The 18,510-nt window shown below is 45.3% G+C and overlaps 1 protein-coding gene across 11 annotated transcripts in view; it reads right to left on the reverse strand.

The window, feature by feature from the left end:
• Positions 1–18,510, reverse strand: part of HUWE1 (HECT, UBA and WWE domain containing E3 ubiquitin protein ligase 1) — a 143,611-nt gene that overhangs the window by 12,489 nt on the left and 112,612 nt on the right. For 7 of the 11 annotated variants that reach the window (XM_049704562.1, XM_049704565.1, XM_049704564.1 and 4 more), the window contains 20 exons: positions 17,438–17,649; positions 16,792–16,974; positions 14,257–14,429; positions 13,759–13,907; positions 12,920–12,995; positions 11,941–12,039; positions 11,219–11,352; positions 10,863–11,031; positions 9,289–9,517; positions 8,480–8,658; positions 8,107–8,196; positions 7,792–7,946; positions 6,575–6,620; positions 4,778–5,065; positions 3,526–3,781; positions 3,201–3,331; positions 2,462–2,676; positions 2,096–2,384; positions 1,853–1,955; positions 501–1,047 (listed from right to left, as the gene is read on the reverse strand). In XM_049704562.1, the coding sequence (XP_049560519.1) occupies positions 501–1,047; positions 1,853–1,955; positions 2,096–2,384; positions 2,462–2,676; positions 3,201–3,331; positions 3,526–3,781; positions 4,778–5,065; positions 6,575–6,620; positions 7,792–7,946; positions 8,107–8,196; positions 8,480–8,658; positions 9,289–9,517; positions 10,863–11,031; positions 11,219–11,352; positions 11,941–12,039; positions 12,920–12,995; positions 13,759–13,907; positions 14,257–14,429; positions 16,792–16,974; positions 17,438–17,649 (3,723 nt within the window). The remainder of the gene's footprint in view (positions 1–500; positions 1,048–1,852; positions 1,956–2,095; positions 2,385–2,461; positions 2,677–3,200; positions 3,332–3,525; positions 3,782–4,777; positions 5,066–6,574; positions 6,621–7,791; positions 7,947–8,106; positions 8,197–8,479; positions 8,659–9,288; positions 9,518–10,862; positions 11,032–11,218; positions 11,353–11,940; positions 12,040–12,919; positions 12,996–13,758; positions 13,908–14,256; positions 14,430–16,791; positions 16,975–17,437; positions 17,650–18,510) is intronic. The other 4 variants (XM_049704568.1, XM_049704567.1, XM_049704570.1 and 1 more) reach the window with 2 other exon arrangements.

Raw genomic sequence — 18,510 nt, forward strand, 5'->3', positions numbered from 1 at the left:
ACATCTATCTCTATACTTACAAAATGGGGAGGATACCTACACGGCTGTGCAAAATTGTTGAGATTACCAGGCATTTTGCATAGTGCCTGGTATAAGGCAGGCTCTCAACAAATGGCAGCAAAGCTTATGAAAAAGAGGACTGAAAAAAAAAAAGATAAAAAAAGGACTGAATTAAGTTCTAGGTCCAGCCAGCTCCATCACTTACTAGCCACATGACAAAGCCACTAAAGATTTCTGTATCCCAGCTTCTTCATCTGTAAAATGGGAACCATGCAGACCACTGAGGGTTGTTTGATGGCTGAATGAGACAATGCATAAAAATTGTGAAGAGTGAACACAAAAACCCCACAAAATTATTTACTGGACAACCTCCCAGAAACAATACAGGCCTCAGCACCAATGATGAGGACCTGGTAGCTCCCTCAGAGTTCAGATTTCACTACACTATGGCTGACAACCATCTTCCATCCCCAGGAGTTGGGTTCCTCCAAGCTCCTCACCTTGGCTAATTGAATGAGTGTATCCAGAACGTGTCTGCAGACAACAGGAGCAGCCTGGGGGTGGATGTGGACAGTGGAGCCACTACTTGCATGCTTCTCAGTATGTTTGCGCCCCCCTGAACGCTGGATCTGGAATATATTAGTCCTGCAGCCTAGGGCTGCATCCATGGATACTGAGAGCCAGGAAAGCTGGTTGGAGCTCTTAGACTCCATCTTGTGTAGCAGGTCCAGGGGCCGGTTCTCATGGCTGCTTGACCCGCAGCTCTTGCTTGACTTTTTGCCCTTTTCCTCACTTGAGGAGAGCCTGGGTGTTTCAATGCAAAGCTCACTCTCACTGCTGCGCTGCAAGATGGAGAGCAGGCTTCGGATGACCCAGTGGCGGGTCTGGGCATGGTAGCAGAGATTTCTCAGTACTCGATGTAGACGGCTAGTATTGAGCTTCGGCTCATCCACAAAAAGTAGGACCAGGAGACAAGAGAGGGCTTCGTGATCCAGGAGGAGCCGTCCTCGGAGGCGTAGGAGAGTGTCCACATTACTGCCAGAAGGCCTGGAACAGAGCATGGTTTCTGGGTAATACTTCGGCTAGAGCTCTGGGATCAGGCATAGGCCTAAGGGAGGGGGATGAGCTGGATACATCCAGGAGGCTCGACCAGGGAGGGTGTCCAGTCCAAGGACTCTTAAGGATTCTTAATAGTAACAACAGCTGTCTCCTTGAGTGCCTACTATGTTCCAGACACCCTACAATATCTGTAACAGCTTCCTCATGGGGCTCCTGTAAAGACTAGAGAACCACCCAATTTTGAGATGATGAGCAAGAGGCTCAAATAGGTTAAGTGACTTGTCCTACCATCACACAACGATTGAGAAGAGAGCAGAGATTGCAGCCCAGGTCTGTATCAACTGCTAAAATTGGACTGCCCATAAAGTCCTAGGACACAATGTTTACTTTGGCTTTCTATAGACTACCAGGAGGTTGCCTGCTGAATAGGGACTGATCACTCTACGCTCTGGCCTCGTTAATAATGAACTCTTCTGCAGCCTAGATATTGTAATCTCAAGGCAAGCGGTTCTCACTGTTTTCCTATTTGTGTGGGAGGCAGGTGGCTTTCCTTGTAACCACAGCTAGAGCCTGCTGCCTGCCTACCTTACTTTGTGATTATGGTCTACAGTAGCTACACTAACCAGAAGTGTGGCTTTCTGAAGGGGGAGTCCAAAGATCTGGCTTCCCCAATTCATTCAAGTAAACATCCTAGAGAGGTCATTCAGCCTCTCCACCTATAAATAAAGGGAGTTGGACTAGTAGTAGACATGGAAGGTGGTATGGCAAGGAAAAAAAGACAGGCAAAGGGTACCTATTATGGCTGCTGCTACCCCCCATCTGGAAGGTGCCGCCTCTCTGCACGGCAAGCCGAGTGTATTGGACCCCACGGTTGCCACTCAGGCGACTGGTGAAGGCTGGAAGGAAAGAAAAAGGAAACTGAAATTGGGGAGGGGGTGTGTGCTGAGCTGGGTCCAAGTAATACAAAGGGGAACAAAGAGTCTCATGTGGCCAAAGCCAGACATTCCAGAGCCCTCCCACTTGCCTCCCTCTGTACCCGGGCTTCGAAGAATGGCAGAGAGTGCAGAGGTGCTGCTGTGCCCAAAAAGCCGCTCATGCATGAGCTGCCTCTGCCGGGCTTCTTGCTCTCGCCTCAGGGCTTGAGCCTCAGCTGCAATGTCAGGTGGCATCACGGCCAACACGCTGTCCTCCATGTCCTCTAGGACACTACGGCGCAGGTCTGAGGGCAGAGTCTGGATGAAGGTCACAGGGTCCATGGGGGTGTCTGAGCTGGCATTCTGTGCCAGTTCCCGTCGCTGTTGCTCAGCTCTCTGCTGTGCCAGTACCTACAGAGCAGGAGGAGTCAATGGGGGCATACCCACAGCCAGGTAGCCTGGCACCACCAGCCCCCCCGCTCACATACTTCCTCCTGGATGGCTGGAGGCAGGGCAGCCAGGAACTCAGGGCTCACTTCGGTCACACCAGGATTCCCCACCACTGCAGGAGCTGAGCTATTTGTCGAGGGGGCAGTCCGCGTTGGTGGACGAATGCCCAGCTGGTTCTGTAGAACTTCTCGGCGAATGTCATCAGGGAGAGCGGCCAGAAAAGAGGGGTCCACGCCTTCGGGAAGACTAATACCTGAGGGGATATGCAAGATGTGAAGGGACTCTCACTTCTACTGAAGCCTAAAGATGTACTTGGATCAAAGAAACCCATGGCCTTGGATGAGGGAGACCAGCTTTCTCTGTCCTCATTTCATGCCAAGGACACAGGGGACAGAGAGAAGGCCCACCCACCCTTCCCTAGGCTCAGAACAGCTGTTATATGCCAAGTTCTGTGTGTGCACTGTCACTTAACCTTCAAGACCCCACCATGTAGCTATCATCACCCTCTCAGTATCAATGAGGATCAGGGAAGTTAATGGCTCCAGGTCCCAAAAGTAGGAGGTGGCAGAGAGGGGATTTGAGCTAAGATCAGTCTGACTCCAAAGGCCTGGGCTCATTCCATTGTGTAGCATCAGCTTCCTCTTACTGCAGGCCCTCCCCCCATATATATGCCACCCGCCATCTGGATGGAACGGTTCGACTGGTGGGCATTTCCATGCCAAGGGTTACTAGAAGCCTAAACAGCCCCAGGATGGCCTGAGCACACATGAAGCTCACCTGCTAGAGGATCTTCTTCTTCACTGCTTGTTGAAGGCAGTGGTTCTTCTAGGATTCCCCGGGAATCTGCTCCAGAAATGGCCACGGCAGAATCTCTGGTGGAAGAACTCTCAGAGGATGCAGGGGTAGAGCTAAAGGAAATCATTTTCAGGTTCTCTGTATTATATTTTCCCACTTATAAAATATTTCTATAGTACCCCCTTTCTCACAGAAGCCAAGTTGATTTCCCCAGTATACAAAGCATGTGTACTGGTTACTAAGTATGAACGTGGCTTGAAATACCCACCAACACACCCTGCCCTCCTCTCACTCACACAGTGCTTACCTGTCCTCAGGGGGCTGGGTAGGTTCCCCTGACCCATCACTCCTGCCTTGCACTTCTGTCACAACTGGTGGGGCATCCCCAGGAGTGGAGCTGCCTGCTGTGGGCTGCTCAGAACTGCCAGGTGCTGAGGTGTCACCCACAGCTTCCTCCAGGGTGCAGGAAGCCAGGCTGCTGGTGTCCATGGGAGAGCCTTCCAGTTGACTGCTGACAGCTGTCAGAGCATCAGAATCTTCAGCTCTCTCTGGGGAAAGAGAGGCTAGGAGGAAGTCACATGGAGAGGTTAGATCTCTGCTTCGAAGAGGGGGAGGCTGAATTAAGAAGCAGCCAGATCAGACTTCTCACTTCTTCACCTTCACTTCACGCTGGCCTGATGCTCCCCCCTCAATCTCATTTGCTTTAAAAAACTCATCTCAAGCCCTTTCTATTATCTGTTGAACATTTATGGTGTTCCAAGCATGCCTGTGAAACATCTTCTCTAGGCACCCAAGGTAAGGGATCCTGTCACTTTCAGATTTCCTGCAGGCATCATTTACACAAGCTCTTTGGTTCTGCTCGTCTAAACAAACAAGGTTCCTTTAAGGCAAAACCCCCTACACCCTAAGGTTTTTCCAGAGCACGTCACAGGCAGTATAGTAAAGAGCAGGAACGGCAAACAGGCTTGTTTACCCTGTTGGAACACTGCTGAGAAGAATTTTGAGGCCCCATTTCAAACCAGTGGGAAATAGTGCCATGAGATAAATGGTGTTGCCAGGATGGGAGAGCTGCTAAGTGTGCGGTCACGTGCTTGCCCATTCCTGGAAATGTTGAAGAAAAGCAAGCTTCAGAGTTACACAGATCTGGATTTTAATCACAGCTCAACCACTTACTGAGTGACCTTGGGCTAATTATTTCACTTCTGAGTTTCAGTTTATTCATGGAGATAACACCCTCTACTTTGGATGATTGTTTTTTAAAGAAGTTAAATAATAAAATAAGCATGGCATGATAGCCAGGAACAGAGTGATCACCTCAAACTGTTGGCACCATCACTAGTATTATTAAGACACTCCGATGTATATATAATCACTTGAGGACACAGAGAAGAAACCTCAACTTTAGCTAAAAAGGTAATGTGCAATGTGAGACCCTACTATGAGGGCTTGAGCTTCTACTTTAGAAATTCTCTAAAGTAAGAGAGTAAAGAGAAACTACAAAGATGTCCATTCTTCCCCCCTGTTCTACCCCTACCCGCAAACCTTGAAATTCTACTCACTTATAGTGGGAGCTGGGGATAGCTCCATCTGAGTTGTTTCTGCTTCTCCACTTGGCCTTGTGGGACCCAATTCCTCTGGCTCTACAGGCATCAATAGCTGGGTAGAGCTTCCCGCTTCTCCAGTCGGGGACTGCAGCTCTTGAGGAATCTCTCCCAAGGCTGGTGGGGGTGGGAGTGTTGGTTGCTGTTGTGAGGGCTGCAGAGTGACAAGGGTCTCCTTGGGCTCAGATGTAGCTGCATCAGTTGAAGATGGGGTTGTTGGGTAGCTTTCAGGCATGGGAGTCCCATCTTTCTCGGAAAGAACGACAATGGGGTTGTTAAAAGGCAATCAGCCAAGGACCGGGGGAGCCACTCAATCAGCACATGTGGCATGACAAGTATCCCACTCAGTCAGTGATGCAGGATTCCCCTCAGTCACCAACTGCTCCTAGGAACAGCTCGTGGCTGTTCTGGTATACTCAGGATGAGGGCTAAGGCACAGTGCTATCTTAGTCCCAAGAACCAAAAGATCTGACTCTTTGTAGATCCCTATGAATTAAATCCATTCTGTGCCCTGGGTGGAAGGGGGAGAGTTCAAGTCACTTTATAATACTTGCCTCACCCTAAATACCACCTGTCCCCTTCCACCTCCCTTTTCTTGCAGTCCTGATTATCCAAGGAACATCTACAACTCTGTCTGATGGAGGCAATGGTGTTAAGACTAAATGTGAATATGCAACACACCAGGGAAAGTAGTAAGTTGTATAGTTATCTTCTAATTGGGGCTTAAAATCCCTACCCCACAACAATACAACTTACTACCTCACCCCGGCATGAACAGAATCCTCTAGCAAGGGCAGTAGGCAAAAGGCCATTTTACCTGATGACAGACCCTTTCAAAGACCTTCTACCAGGTTCAGGGCACCAGGACACCTACCCTCTTTCACTGCTTTAAAAAATACTGTGTAGGCTTTGGTACAATCATTTCCCAACTCAAGTGCCAAAGGAGACAGAAGGTATAGGGAAGCAGAAGAAAGTTCTGAGGAAATAGGGGTGGGGGAGACATATAATACCATATGGACCAGTTATTAGAATCACAAAATGGCTACTGACGTTAGGAAAATTAGGAGAAATGGAAAGCATATAGTAGTAATACCAGTTAGCCCACCGAGCTACCTTCCCCAAAAGCAGATTGCTCAAGGCAACATTATTAGACTTTTAGATTCCACAGACCCACGAAATTTATAGAAAAAGGAAAAAATAAAGAGACAAGAGACTAACACAGGATCACCAACTTTTAATTTAGCCAAGAAAAAAATCCCATTAATATCATTTAATAAAAATATTTTGATACCAAAAAAGTAGGAAATACATAATCTCTGTAATTTATAATAGTCCTTTAAATTGAACAAACTCGGCTTTTTGAAAAACTCATTAAACCTCCCTTATTCTGTTCATTTCCACTGAGGACTAGCATTTAGGAACCACTGTCATCAGGTGTTCTCATTAAGCACCACACCATGGGGGTCAGTAAAGGGGACAGGACACATGGCCTCACTACACATGCCAGAACACAGTACAGCATAATCAGAATGAGAACCTAAAAACACAGCACGTCGGAGGGGAAGTGCACCACCGTGGGAAAGACAGTAGACTGTATAGTTATCTCCAAGATGGGGTATGACCCTAAAACTATACAATCTACTACCTCATCCCACAGAGCACCAGTGTTCATCTTCAGCCCACTTGGGCCAGCTATTTGGGTCAGGATAAAAAACCAATCAATTAGCAAGAAGGGGAAAAGGGAGGGAGAGTTACCTGAGAGGTTCTGTTCAGTGGAGTCATTTGTCTTAGATGTAGTACACTGCAAAGAAAAGGGACAGACCAATGTGGGACTTTGCAAGCACATGAGATAGAGGTCAACTTTAAAATAGTTGCCATCTCCCACATATGACACATATGACCTGGATGGAAGATGGGCACTTGAGCATGCAAACATACCTCCAATTTCTCTAATACATACTCATGCTCAAGGATTGCTTGGGGACAAGGGAGAAACTGTCAGGGGGCTGACTAAACAAGGAGAGGAAAGGATAATAAAAACCACATTGGAGATGGGCTTGGACATAGGACATGACCTGAACACAATTGTTGAGACAAGCAAGAAATTCTTAAAAGTTTCATCTATATATATTTCCCTTCCTTGAGCTCATTTTGTACACTCTGGCTTTTTCAATCATATGCCAGGCTTATTTCCTGTCCCTTTACATGTGCTTGAAACAATGTTACTATTTATTAGGCAAAAGTTCTATACAAAGGTATATTTGTTAGATCAAGCTTATTATCATTAATTGAACATTACAATATCCTTTTAAATCTGATGCCCTGTTGAGTGCGGTATAATAAAGTCTTTCACTCAAGTTTTTTAGTTTCCTTGTATTTTTATCAGCATTTACTTCATTTATTTCAAAGCTATACTATTCAAGGTTCCAGAAGTTTCAGAAAAACCAAAATCATGTTAGAGATTTCACAAATTGAGCCCTAGAAAATGACATGTGGTCATGGGGTTCAGGGTAGGAACATTTTCTCTGATCTGAAGCCTAAGCCCAACTTATTCAAATGTTGGAATGGAATCATATTGGTAAGGTTTCCCTGACACTTAAGAAGGCAATCCACCGAAACGGAATTGAACCATTAAGAGCATGGGCTTAGTCAAGGTCATTGTTCTTGTCTAGCTGTAGTCACTGAAAGTAGAGACTGTATAGTGTAACTGGTGAGTCAGGAGCTGCTCTGGTTCTGGCTCCAGTTTTCCCCAGCAAAACACCGGAGAAACAATTTTCCCTCTGGGTTTGATTTCTTTTCCCCTAAAAACCATTCAAGTGTACAGTGAATTTGAAGTGGATCATTTCTCAGTTTCAGTGTGAACGTCCTAGAATCTTCAATGACTCTTGGGGCCAGCCACATGTATGCTAAAACCGTGGGAAAGTTAAGGCAGACATAGCCAAAGATGAATCCTCCCAGCTCTTGGGAATCACCTGTGCACTCTGATCCCTGTTCTCCTTATCTTCTTTGCCTTTGTCGGTTATCTTTGTTTCTTCCTCAGCTAGCTGTTTCCTGCGTTTCTCCCGCCTTTCTTCCAGCTCCTCATCCCTCAGGAATTCCAGGTGATTGACAATGGGCACTTTAACAACTGGACCAAAGAAGCAAAGATCGGAGGCTGCTCAGGGGAGGTGGGGGAGAAAGCCAAGAGGCAGAGCTTGGGGCCACAGAGAACCAGGGAAACAACTTTCCATGCACTGTCCCAGCCCTGGAAGACTCACTACTGCCCTGATAACCAAACTGCCACACACCTGAAACACAGTCATGCATGCTCTCAGCATCAAGAACTTTGCATTCCTCTGTCCAACGGGTCAGGGCTGTGGGGATGCTGGACAGGGTCCCTGTAGAGAAACAAAGGAGAGTGAGACTCTTGGCATTGTCATGCATCAATTGATCCAAAAATTGCAGTATTTCCCTAACAGGACCCAATGTCTATCACAAGGTTTGGAACATCATAGGTATCCAGATATAATACGGTTTTTATTGCCCTTGGCTAAATCACTGAGTGGTTCTGGTTCCTATAAAATGGGATTTCTCCAGGCAGGGCAGATACTGTTCTGCTTTCCCTCAGCAGGGAAAAAGAACCAGACAAACGTTACCCTCTCTTTCACCACATAAACTTGCCTGCTTGGCTGGTAGCTGTACTCTGATCATGGAAAAAGTCATCCAGTAGTTCATCGTCAGACCGGGCGATGATGTGGACGTCATCGTTGCCCACTAGGAGGCGGGCCCGGCCTCGGCTTTGTAGGGGAAGGCTGCTGCTCAGCTGAAGGATGTCAGCAGCAGCAGAGGGACCAAGCAACCTGTAGGGTGATGGTGGGGTACCATGGTCACTGTACATCCACAGGGACACTGCAAACTGTTATTGTGAGATCCTTTCTGTATCCTCTACGAAATGCATGACATTATTATGGACCTGATCATATTGCACATAAGTCTTAGTTACTTTTCTAACTACTCCATCAGTTTGCAAACTTGTTTTGGGCTAAGGTTGCATATTACTCCATAGTTCCTGGAACAGAGTGAGCGTCACTGATAATACCAGGCACTGTGTTAGGGTATAGTATCTCTCTTATACACCCACTACCGTCTGTGCATTGACCATTATGATAACTATATTCCTTCCTTTCACTTCTAAAATTGTTTCTCCCTAGTGGGAGAAACTCTAAGCTAAAGGGCAGGGATCCTGTCCTGACCATATCTTAAGTGCTAAGTGTTTGGCGTATGAGATGCTTAGTGACTGCTGACTGTATGTACAGGACACTTAAGCAGAAAAACATGTTATACAATTTGGTATTCTCCCAAAGGCTGCACATATAATCCACAAAGAAACAGGACAAATACATTATCTGTGTGTGTGACAAGAGCATTATCCCCCCAGGTCAAGACAATGCTGAAGCTCACTGAGCCCAACAATCTTCCTTGTAACTCACCTCTGGAGTATAAGAGGAGGATTGGGCTGACGATTCCCAGGGTAGTGAACGTGAATGGTGTGGCCTGTGTTGGCCGTCAGCTGCCTCAGGGTCCTCTGACTGCGCCCAATGCCCTGGGTGAGACGCGTTGTAGAAGAGCCACTGCCCAGCGTCAGGGAACTGTGGTCTGCATGGCGTACCATCAGTGGGTGGGTGGTAGGGATATTTCCTGGGGATGGGGGGATGTCTGCTGCAAGGACAGTATGCGAAGGGGTCAGTGCCAAAAAGAAATTTCTTCTGTGGTTGTTCAAGCAGAACCATGTCTCCTGGGCCTTACTTCCTCACACGGAAACCTGAGCTTTGTCCTTTCTCCCTCATTCCCACGCCTTATCTACGATCACTGACACTACCATGGCTTATGCCACCATCTCTCACCTAGATACTGCGACAGCCTCCTAAATAGTACTTGCTCCCAATCCATTCTCTATACTAAGCCACAGTGATGCTTGTAGGCCCCTCAGAAACATGCTGTTCTCTCCACCTTGACGACTCCTCTCCCCCTTCTTCACCTGCACTTTTGTTTTTGGCCTAGATATCACTTTTTCTGATTCTACAAATGGGCCTAAAAACCCTTTACTCTGTGCTTTCTTACCATACTACAATGTAATGCCTGCTGACTCATAATTCCTAATAGACCATAAGCTCCTATGAGGGAAAAGGATTGTTTTCTTTTTTATTGCCGTATCCCTAGCACCTAGGACACAGTAGGCACTCCTCAAATATTTGTTCAATTTGCTGAATGGACAGAGGCTCAACTTAATAAGGAAGATTGATGGAAATCACAAAAATGCAAAGAAAATCACAAAATAGAAAGTATCTTGAAAATTATGTAATCCACCCCATTTTTTTTTCTTTTCACATTTTTCATTTACAGGTGACAAACTGAGGCTCAAAGGTGACAAACTGAGGCTCAAAGAGGTAAGAGACTACTTGGCCAAGACAACAGACCAGAACAGTTCAGTGTCTTCTGCTATATCATGCTTGTGATTTGGGAGTAAAGACCTGCCTTCTCAAGACAGCTTGGTTTTAAGAACTGGATGCTAAAAGGGAACTCTGACGTTGATGGGGGAAGAGAGAAGAGATTCACTCTCTCCTCCGAAAAGATGCATTTTTGATGAACAGAGTGAATGTGTTCAAATCTACTCCCCAATGCCAAGCTCAAAGGTGTCTACCCAAACTCTCAAGATCCAGTGTTACAGACATAAGGATTAGTGATTGCCCTATCACTGTAGCGTACACATGGGTGCCTGATGCAGTCAGCCTTGGTCTCACTTTTTTTTTAATTCAAGCAAATCATCAAGTTGTCCAGGCTCTAAAATGGCTGGCTGCCTGTTTACTGAGGTGGAGAGAACAAAAGGAGCCTCTCACAGTTCCTCCTTCTAGGTATACACTTACTGAGAGAGATGGATTCAGATATCCCTTGCCCCAGGAAGTTGGCATAAGAAAAGAGGTGCTTTCTGTATCAGATTGATAGCTGCTCTAGTTCAGGGTATAAGAAGCAAGAGATAAAACCCAGCTGAGCCCCTGTGTCTTACTAGCACTGGAGAACATGTTGTCAAACTCAATGATGAGATCATCCTCCCGGTCAAAGCGCTCAAATCGGACCAAGGGAGAAGCGTTCATATCAGGGTAATCCTCATCCAATTCCATTTCAGAGCCATCGTCGTCATCGTCTTCATCTCCCTCTTCACCTTCATCATCCTCCTTAAGGGGAAAATAGGAGATGGAGAATTGCTGGAGGTAAGGATTTTCTGAAGTCTGGTGTCATGGCCACATTTGCACATGAGGGAGGGAGGCGTTGAGGCTAGCAACCCAGACTGTTGGTTTTCTCCAGCTGTGTGTTCCCATGGAAGAAGACGTCTGAACCAACCCAAACACAGTCCCCCCTCACCTGATCATCTTCCTCATCTTCCTCCTCCTCCTCCTCTTCATCCTGACTATCATCCTCATCCTCGTTACTGCCACTGCTGTCCTCTTCCTGAGTGTGCTCCTCCTCATCCTCAGGGTCCAGGATATTCATGGAATCTAAAACAAAGGGAGCACATTGGAGGACTATACTGAGTAGCTAGAAAACAGGCTACTGTGCAGGCCAGCAGATTGAGTGGGAAGGCGATGGGGTATTTGACTCTAGGAGAGGAAGAACCAGATCTGGGGTGATGTACAGACTTAGTGAGCCAGCCCCGATTTCCTGAGAGTGCCAACCAATGCATCAATATGCTGAGCCATGCGGCTGAATGTGGAGGCTGGCTATAGGGTGGTGCTTGAGGAGCCATGGTCTAGGACTTGGCCAAGTCTGTTGGTGCCCCCTTGCCTTTCCAGCCCTACTTTGCTACTGACTGCATCCTGTTGGTAAGAAGGAATCTGGAGCGATGATAGCAGGTGGGTGAGAAGAAAGCGAACCAAGTAAGAAGTGACAAACTTTTGGGTAAGCAGTAGTTAACATGTTATTTGAAAAACTGGCTGAGGATAAAGTGGATGGTGTATGTCAGCGCATGCAGACAGATGCTTCCTTATTCTGCACATGTGGGCAGCTGCCTCCAGGAAAACCCTAGTATAGTGTCTGTCAGACGTGCAGGGCAAGAAGGGAGGCCTTTCCGGCCTCGGCACTCTCACCTTCTCGGTTGGCCTGCAAGGTGGAAGCTTGGCTGAGGTTGGAAGGAGCTTCATCCATCAGCACGTCCTCTTGTGATTCATCCTCTCCACTTCTGCTCACTGAAGGTTACAGAGCAGAGCCTTCACTGAACAACAGAGGACTTCCCTTTCCAGATTGGGTGGGCCTAAAGTAGCTATGTACACCCAGCAGATATCCACTATTTTTCTGGATGAGGAAGACCTGGGTTCTCTGCTGTTGACTAGCTAGGTGAGCTTGGCCAGTCACTTTACCTGTCTGAGTCTCAGTTTCCTCATACGTAAAATGGGATGATCACATCTGCCCTGCCAATCCCACTAACTGTGAAACCACAGAGGATAATGGGTGTGAAAAAGCCTTGTCAAGTTTAAGAATACATGTCTACTTCTGTTTATCCTTTGATTTTCTTCATCAATAAAATAAAAACAAGTAACATACCCTTGGAGCCAGGTGACAGTAGAGTACCTTTGCTGTTTTTCCTGAGTTGTAAAAAGCAACTTTTTTACAACTCAGCTGTAAAAGTTGTAAAAGATCCTTAGGGAATGATCACTCTTTTTACACTACTGAGACTTAGAGGCAGAAAGCTCCTGGATTCACTGAAGAACTGAAAGGAAAGTACTTTCTCACCCTACAGCCTCCATAGCCTCCTCTAGGCCTCCATGAATAAACACTCTTGATGTGCCTGTAGCCTCCTCTAGGCCTCTATGATGTGCCTGATGTATTATCTATACTGATGGCCACCCCCTCCACCTCCCCGACACAGGCAACACTTCAGACCAGCCACAGGTCTGTAGATGGCTTGTGAATTTCTCATCTGTAAGACTGTCAACATCAAGACAAGCAGCAATCTAGGCTGGCTATGAGCCCTTAGGCAGAGCTGAGCAAGCAGATGATGAGAAAAAGGGTCCTCCCGAGAGAGACTGAGGCAAAGGAAGAGGCTATACTCAGTTCTGGGGCTCTCACCTATAATTGTACTGTTCCCAGATCCGCCATCCCTCTCAAGCAACTCATCTATCAGGTCCTCCAGCTCATTCTCAACCTGGAGAGAAATAGAACATATATATGGATGCACACAAGTCTATCATTGTGCTGGTGCTCAACCCTAAAAAAAGCCAGCAAGGGGGCATATATTTCTAGGATAATATGTGACAGAGGATGTTACAGAAACACCACACACTTGGTGCTAAGAGCACAGCAACTACCACGTGCTGCCAATCCACACTCAGACTGCCCTTCAAATGGGTCCATCCCAGGTATCTGAGACCAGATTAAGTCTTTATACTCTTCAGGAATTCAGGAATACACGCAGATCTCCTTAGAGCTAGCAGCTCAGGACTGTAGGCCCCATTTCTTACCATTGCTACCAGCTCCAGAAATTACAATGCTTTCTTTAGGGTCTGTAGAAGACTGCCATTTGAATGCCCCAGTGAGAGCTGGTGCTATAGGCACAACAGTGATGTTAAGGAGCGTCCATTAATGACCAGAACCAAGTAAATCAAAGACCCTAGGCCCAAAGGGCTCAGGCCAGCTTTCTATATCAACATTTCACCCATGCCTATGTTTTCTTGTTGGGATCTACTCCATTTTATAGATAGTATATGGCATCCTGGCTCTGCACCCACCCCTCATTTAATACAATTCAAACACATTTACTGAGCATCTACTAAGCATTATCATCTGTGCTCCTCTGCAAAATAGACAAATGAATTTAGGCAAGGATCTAAAGTACTCACCCACCCACACCACTTGGGGGTTTGGTTCAGCACCACAACAGGGGTATGCTGGGTGATCTGCCTCCCTACCTGCATCTCTTGTGAACTGAGCACCTCAGGCTGCCCAGCAATCACCACTGAGTCGGTTTCAGCCTCCCCATCCATGATATCCCCATCTGCCACCTCTGTCTGAGTGACATCATGATCCTCCTCCTGCACTTCTGCTTCCCCAGGCTCGCCTGAAACAATCAACCAACCAGCAAAATAATCAAAGGGTGCCTATGTGCAGGGCACCATGAGACAAGCGTAAGACAGTAAGGTCCCTTCCCTGGGCAAATTTACAAGTTCTCAGAGAATAAATGAATGGGTGACAAAGGAAAAGACAAGGCTACGTGTGAGGATAGCCAAATAAGGCTGCAATTTTAAGGAATTCTTTGTGGGGCAGATTCCCACGCCACTATGACAGATCTGTGGAAGGCCAGCAAGTTCCCAGGGAAACAATACCAAGCTAGAACAGTTGTGATGCCATGCCCATAAAATAACTACACCCACCCGGCCAGCTCTCCAGTCCATTGGCTGATTCCCTACCTGGGTCCTGTTGGTTGCTATTAGAGTCTTGAGCAGCTCCTTGGGCATCCTGCTCAGACTTGCTCTTGCTAGAAGCACTCTTGCTGCCAAAAAGGCTACTGGGCTGGTTCACAATCCGGGAAAGTGTTTCCAAAGGCTTCAGAGCAGCATTGACTGTGTTGGCCATGTTGGGACTGAGATAAAGGAAGATACAGAGATGAACTGAGCACAGAAATCCATACTAAAAGGAACCAAGGCTCATCAGAGTAACAACTGATCCCAGGAATGGGACATGGAAGGTACAAGGTGAGCCTGAGACATCTTGTTGTGCCAGAAGGCCTTCAAAAGCAAGAAGGCTTTAAAGAATTAATGGGGTCATTATCACAGGCCAAACCTTAGCATCAAAAAGAATAATGATGGTAATAGATTATAACACATTAAATATAATCTGCAGCCACAGGGAAACAAATGCAGGCAGAAAAAGGTCTTCATTATATAAGAATGCCAGCTAATAAACAGGAATGAGAGAATCAGAAAACTATCACTGCAACCAGCAATGTTAAGTGATCTAGGTAAAGACCACTAGTGAATGCTAAAACTAGTGAGTTAAAAATCTTCAGGGCATAGGATATTCACGTGATCTTCACGTGAACTTAAAGCATCACCTCACGGATAATTTGTTAATACAAAGTGGAACTCTAACCATTAACTATGTGATCAAACTTAGTATCACCCAATAATGGGACCAAGTGGCATTATGCGTCTCCTGATGTGATGCGCTGAAAAAGGCAAACATCACCTATGTAGTATTCTTGCCAAAAAAAGTTTACCCTGAACCTAACCATAAGGAAGCAATTAGACAAATCCAGACTATGGGATGTTCTATAAGACATTCGACCTTCTGGACTCTTCAAAACAGTCAAATGTCAAAAAAATAAGAGACACGTGGCAATCAAATACAATGAATGATGCTCTCTGGATCCTGGATCAACACACTCTCCTCCGGGATATAAAGACAGTCTTGGAATAATTGGAGATAGATGAATATGAAGTACATAGTGAGTATTATTATATTAATGGTAAGCTTCTTAGAGGCGATGACGGTATTTTAGCTATGTAATGGAATGTTTGTTCTTAGGAGACACATGCTGAAGTATTCAGAGGTTAAGCATCACGTTTATAACAAATTTCAAATGATTTACCTCACGAAAAGAGGAGGGGGGGGAACTAAGGCAAATAGGACAGAATGCTAACCACTGGTTAATCTAGGTGAGACATACAGTGCTCATTATACTGTGAGCTCAAAATTTTTAAACATTTAAAAAAACTGATGAGGTTATCATCAAATGAACAAAGAAGTCAGTTTGAAGAGGTCCCACAAGCCCAAAGGTGTAATGAAAAAGAACATGAAGAATGAGCATGAAAAGAAGGATAACTGTAGTGATCCAAGTAATTCAATCAGATTTTAAAAATCAAGGAAAATTCATGAGTCCATAATACTACACAGAAAATAGAAAGCCAGAGCTCGTATTTGAGGTGGAGTTTAATCCATTTTTGACTTTACTCTGAAAATTGGTGACTGAAGGGAAAAAATTAAGTTTTTATCCTGGCTTTTTAGTAGGAACTGTATTATAGGGTAACCAACTTTCCCTCTTGAACTGGAGCTAGAATCACAGAAATATAGCAGCTAATAATGTAGAAGGAATGACAGAAATTACAAAGTTGTCATCGATAACCCTCTAAGAAATTAAAAGACACAGGCAAGGATTATCAACTGGTGTTAAGACCATTAATTAGGTATATGGTTGATAGGGAACTAGACATTTGTACAGTGCTGAAGTAATAACACTGTTATTTTCTGGTAAGAAGGAGGAAAATATAACAGTACAATGATGATTATCACTCTACCCTAGTGGTCAATCTTATCATGATTAATGGTAGTTCAAAGAGATGCATTTCCCCATGATACAATATGAAATGTACATCATCATCTATGATATATCCTAGCCAAATAATGTTTAAATTGCTCCATTAAGCCTCTACCTCTAAGCTTACAGTAAACAGGGAGTAAAAGCAACAAGTTAAACTACACTTCGTGGAACCAAGTGGACCAAATCTAGGAAAACATTCTACAGGTCTGATCACTTCAATAAATTCGTTCATGAACAACAGCAATAAAATGAAGATTAAAAAAATTAAGGACCTGTATTAGAATAACAGAGACTCAGAGGACATAACCAGATGTAATACAAGGTCCATAATAATCTTCTTACAATAATTAAGAGGGGGGAAGCTTGGGAAAAAACTACTGATACAGACCAACTCATGAGTTTGTGGCAAATGAGAGAATTAAGGCCCAAAGAAAGGAAAGTGCCTTGCTTAAAAGCAACAATACTAAGAACTCAGGTTCCTGCCTACATCCAAACTCTTCCTATCACACTGGCTGCTAATTACTTATCTGGCAAGGATACATGAAATACTAGGCAAATGGACAAGTATGAAGCACGATTAAGAAGAGGGCAAAAGCCTGGTGCTGGAGGTCAGGAATAATTTTACCTGGACAGGTCCAGGCTGTGAGGCACTCTGGCCAGGTCATTAACCAGTCCCTTCTTCAGGAAGAGTCGAATGATGTTGTTCATGCCATTGTGTTGAGTCTTGGCTGTTGCACTGCTGTAGAAACTGGAGGTGGAGGGGCAGGACTCCATGATAGTACTGATGATACACATCACTGCCTGAAGCCTAGGAGAGAAGTTTGACATCTCTATCACGTGAATACAGCCCATTCTTAGGCCACGTCTTCACTAACTTGCCTCAGATAACCCTCCTGGTTTCTTCTGTGTTTCCTTCTGGAAGTGACATCTAAACAAGTAAGAAAGAACTCACTCCCTGGGTGGAGGCATTCTTCATTTTCTTTAAACATAATTTGAAAAAGTAAAGTTGAATAACACCCTCAACTTCTTACTTGAAGACCCTAGAAATATAATGAAAACATCCCTTTGTTTTCTCTAAGCCGTTTACCCACCTCCTCCAAGTGTCATTAGTACTTTGGGTATTTGGTAGCACTAGAACTATCTGAGAGAACCAGAGAATGTACAGTGCCAGGATGACCAGAACTCTTGTTCAAATGCAAGGAATCCATGGGACAAGAATGAAGTTAGGGGATGCTACTGGTTATTAGCACTAAGTCAGGCACGGATTTTACCTGGCATGTTTCTCTGTACTCTCAGCCATAGCCAGTGCCCTTCCCAGGGCTGCTTTTACTTCATTCACAAGGGCCACCTGGGCATCTGTGCCACTCCCTGCGGCAGCCAGGCTTGCGAGGAATAGGCGGGCCAGGGCAGGTGTATCCTTGTCTTCTGCATTCTGGGTATGTGGGAGGAGGTGGTCCAGGACAAAAGCTAGCACACTGCAGTCCTGAAAAGTCATTAATCGTGACATTTACTCACAAGCACAATTACGCCATACTGTTTGCACATCAACAAGGTACACGCATACAGAACTGATCCTTGGAGTCATCCAGTCAATGATTATCAGGCCCACTTTATAGACGAAAAAACCAAGACTTAAAGGTGCAAGCCAAGTGAGTAACAAATCTTGAGTTTATGCTTCCAAATTCCATTCATTTTTCACAAGCTTACACATCTTCATTAATCTGAGGCCTAAAGAAATGTGGCTTGCCAAAGAACTTAAGTCAATGGCGATGATTCAAACCTTGATCCCTAATTCAGTGCTACAATTACTCCAGTTTCTAATTAAATTGTAGTATTTACTGAAACCTACAATGTGCCCAGGACCCTGGGCTAAAAATTGGCGGGGGTTGAATGAGAAACACACAGCACAGTCACAGATATGGATATGCAGAAATAGTTAATGCAGTGTTACTTAAAATATCAAAAAAGGCCCAATAACAGGGAAGGAAATTAAGTCAGACTTTCCCTCCCCCTCTAAAAATGATTTCTGCCCTGATAATTCTTTATCTTAGAAAGAAACTTAGTTCTGTTGTCATTCAAGTAGATTTTGGATCAAAATGCAGTGGCGATTTTGGAACTAGATAGAGATGATGGTTGCACGACACTGAATGTAAAATGCCACTCAACTGTATACTTTAAGATACTTAGTTTTATGTGCATTTTACCTCAATTTAAAAAATGCATTGAAGGGACCTCCCTGCTGGTCAAGTGGTTAAGACTCCGAGCTCCCAATGCAGGGGGCCTGGGTTCGAGCCCTGGTCAGGGAACTAGATCCTGCATGCTGCAACCAAGAGCCCACATACTG

The sequence above is a fragment of the Orcinus orca genome, chromosome X (genome assembly GCF_937001465.1).
Source record: "Orcinus orca chromosome X, mOrcOrc1.1, whole genome shotgun sequence".
NCBI lineage: Eukaryota > Metazoa > Chordata > Mammalia > Artiodactyla > Delphinidae > Orcinus > Orcinus orca.